At 37.5% G+C, this 3,587-nt stretch overlaps 1 protein-coding gene across 1 annotated transcript; it reads right to left on the reverse strand.

Annotated features, from left to right (window-relative positions):
• Nucleotides 1-225: 225 nt before the first annotated feature.
• LOC106531721 (extracellular calcium-sensing receptor) lies at nt 226-3,398 on the reverse strand. Its single transcript, XM_014027638.1, has 6 exons — nt 3,225-3,398; nt 2,853-3,141; nt 1,887-2,699; nt 1,578-1,805; nt 1,335-1,458; nt 226-1,222 (listed from the first exon to the last, which is right to left on the reverse strand). Exons 1-6 carry the CDS (start codon nt 3,386-3,388, stop codon nt 309-311), a joined length of 2,532 nt encoding a protein of 843 aa, XP_013883092.1. The 5' UTR covers nt 3,389-3,398; the 3' UTR covers nt 226-308.
• Nucleotides 3,399-3,587: the final 189 nt, after the last annotated feature.

Raw genomic sequence — 3,587 nt, forward strand, 5'->3', positions numbered from 1 at the left:
TATTTTGCTGAACTGCTTTATGAAAGCACTTATTAACTACAGAATAAAAAATGCTGTTGCTTGATTTATTTATTATTATCAGTTATATTAATTTTTTTATTATTTTGGGTGGCGATGTGGGCAGAAGTAAATGAGATACACTTTAAATGATCAGTTATATAGGAAAGAAAGCCTTAAACAAATGATTTATTTATTGCAACCATACAATATTTGCAATAATACCTACACCACAAAACACAAAAAAGCTACAGTTTAATCAGAATAAAAACACTGCAAAAACCTTTGTAAAAGTGAAACAAATGACAATTTTATGTATCAGATTTGGGTGCCTTCCTCATCATGTGTTTCTTGGTATTTTGCTCAGGCCTAAACAAGATGATGTAACATTTTGGCAGAAATATGCAGAATAGAAGGCCATAGGATGAGGCCAAAATTGCAAATATTTCCACAGCATCAACAAACTTCCCAGGAGAGCTGACATATGCTGGGATGAACGCAATCCAAACTGCGCAGAATATCAACATGCTGAAAGTGATAAATTTAGCCTCATTAAAGTTATTGGGCAGATTTCGAGCCAAAAAGGCAAAAACAAAGCACAATATAGCCAGAAATCCTATGTACCCCAAAACAGCACAAAATCCAACAGTTGTCCCAAGATTACACTGTAAGATGATTCTGTCCTCATGGAGCAACAGATTCATAAAAGGGAAAGGTGGGCTTGTTGAGAGCCAAAGTATGCAAATTAAAACTTGTATAAAAGTTAAAGCCAGAATGCTAAGCCTCTGCTGTGAGGGCCCAAACCATTTCATCATATTACTGCCTGGAAGTGTAGCTCTGAATGCTATTAAAACCACTATTGTTTTACCAAGAACACAAGATATGCAGAGTACAAAGGTAATGCCGAATGCTGTGTGTCGCAGCATGCAGGACCACCCAGACGGACGACCGATGAAGGTTAAAGAACACAAGAAACACAGAGTCAATGAGAAGAGTAGCAGGAAGCTCAGCTCAGAGTTGTTAGCGCGTACTAATGGGGTCTCTATATGATTGTAGAATATTAGTGTTATGATCATGGTTAGAAAAATTCCAAGCAGAGAAATTATTGCCAGCAGTACTCCCAAGATTTCATCATAGGCCAGAAACTCTATTGTTTTTGGGATGCAGGCATCTCTTTGTTTGCTGGACCAGAACTCTGGTGGGCATTTCATACATTGTAGTGATTCTGTAAATTTAAGAATAAAAAAAGGCAAATCATATACATTAACTTTGTCACTACTTATATCACTACCAAGTGAAGATAAAGTATGTATTAGTATATATTTATTCAAATTTACCTGTTAAATTACTGATTTCACCTGCTGGACAGGGTATGCAGTCATGACAGCAAATGGGTTTTCCTTTCTGTAAGACCTTATATGTTCCAGGGAGACATTTCTTGCTGCATTCTGACACAGGCACCTTATACACAAAGATGATTGCTTTGTATTTGCACAATGTATAAATAAAAACAAATTTAAATTATGAAACAAAACACAATAAGAGTGAACATGTCATATTTTTTTTGACTTCTCTCTCACCTTGGTCAACCCATGACCCCAAACAACTGAGATGTTGTTCAAAATGAATTGATTGTCATCTTGAAGGGAAGCATCAAAAATGCCAACAGTTTCACCTTCCATGGTTCCTTTGTTTGTAATTTGTAAATTGACAAGATCATATCTTGCAGGTGAGTCACCATTTTTGTCAAAATAAACTCTTTCCCCATTCACAGTGGTGAAATTGACAGAGTTTAGATACTGCAATACCTGGGGAAACAAACAAACAAAACAAAAAAGATTACATTTCCTGATATAAGTTTTTCCACAGTATGAGGGTCAAATTCTCACCTGCCATGGTTGAATGTTTTTAGTGTTGTAACAGCTCACATTAGAGAGCAGCCTTTTATCATCATCACATTTATTCAAACTGTCAAGAGCATGAGCCAATGCGTACACTGACTTGTAAACATTTTTAGTAAATCTGAGCTCAGACACATCAGTGAACTGTGAGGAAACATTTTGCAAGCTCTCAAAGCCACTGCACGGCTGCTTTTGTGAGTTCACAGTTTTGTTAAGAGAGCAGTCGAACACATCTTCCCAGAAATCTCTGACAAACTGACTGTTAGGAAACTGTGAAGGGTGGAGCTGCCTTAGATGCTCCTCCAGCCCAGGGATCTCTGCTTTGGCAACAGTGAAGCCAAGTGAGCCCAGCAGGATTGCATATCCTTCGCTGTCTGTCAACGAGGGATCCGTGATCCATGCATCGCTGCCAATCCACTGCAGCCCTGTTATGTTCTCTTTGTACAACTCAGAAGCCAGCAATTTAATTTCTCTATGACTTGTGAAAGCAATGATAACCTTGGAAGTGGAATGTTCAATAGTTTGTACTATTTTCTGAAGAACATGTGGTGGATCTGAAGATGAAAAAGCTTCAGAGTACTCTATGCAAACTCCGTAGTTGTGTGCAGCTTGGATGAATGCTGCAATGCCATTCAGGCCATATTCATTGTTCGCAGCTACAGCACCAACCCAGGTCCACCCAAAATACTTCACTAGCTTTGCCAGAGCTTTGCTTTGGTAGTAATCACTGGGGATAGTTCTGAAAAATGTTGGATACTCTCTTCTGTTGCTCAGACAAGCACAGGTAGCAAAATGACTAATCTACAAACAAGTAGAAACATTCAAACCATCCCACATGCAGTGACAGAGAACATACCATAGAAAAAAAATATTGATGAAGCAATATTTTCAATTTTGTAACACAGAAACAAAAACACGATACTTAACAAAATGGACTCTTCCTCTTAAACTTACCACAGGTATTTGAAATCTTCCAACAACCTGTGCAAATGCAATTGTTGGGCTTGATCCTGAATGTCCTACAATAGCTTGCACTGTATCAGTTTTTGTGCAGTTGTCATCACTGACTTCTGTTTTTAGTCCACTCACAAGAGCCAGTGCAGTTCTCAGTATGTCCATGGTTCCACAGCTATCATAAATCTTGTAGCCAATTCTAACACCAGACAGCATGCCGGGATCTTTGTTGATTTCATTTATAGCAAAGATCATTGTTTGAGCAAATTTAAATTCTCTAAAATTGAAACTATAAAACACAGAATGAAAAATCTAAATACAAGTTTCAAATCTAAAAGCTTGAAATGTGTTTAAAAGTGGAATAAGCCATACTTGAAACATTTTCTGAGTCCTGGAATTGACTGAAATGTGTCAATGAAAAAATCCTGATCTGTGCGAAATGAAAAAATGCCTCCAATAAAAATGTCACCATCCTGAGCAAGATCAGGTGGTTGTGCTAACCCTTTCAGTCGACAAACAGGCGTTCCTTTTCTCATCTGTAGAATAATAAGTAAAAGCCCCAACACTGACATAGTTCTTCTCTATCAGTACTCAGCTCTACTCGTCATGGCAGACCTTTATACACATTCAGTTATGGGGGTGTGCTTGTCACAGTAAAACTATCCCTCAGGCAAAGATTACGTAAAATTTGTTATTGTTCATGATTTTTTTTGTTTCATTATGTTTATATATATA

The sequence above is a fragment of the Austrofundulus limnaeus genome, unplaced genomic scaffold (assembly GCF_001266775.1).
Source record: "Austrofundulus limnaeus strain Quisiro unplaced genomic scaffold, Austrofundulus_limnaeus-1.0 Scaffold667, whole genome shotgun sequence".
NCBI lineage: Eukaryota > Metazoa > Chordata > Actinopteri > Cyprinodontiformes > Rivulidae > Austrofundulus > Austrofundulus limnaeus.

Coding starts and splice junctions, on each gene's coding strand:
- LOC106531721 (XM_014027638.1), bottom strand. CDS start 3,388: ATGAGAAAAGGAACGCCTGTTTGTCGACTGAAAGGGTTAGCACAACCA. Junction 2,700..2,852: donor GAAGATTTCAAATACCTGTG/GTAAGTTTAAGA, acceptor ACTTGTTTGTAG/ATTAGTCATTTTGCTACCTG. Junction 1,223..1,334: donor TGAAATCAGTAATTTAACAG/GTAAATTTGAAT, acceptor TTAAATTTACAG/AATCACTACAATGTATGAAA.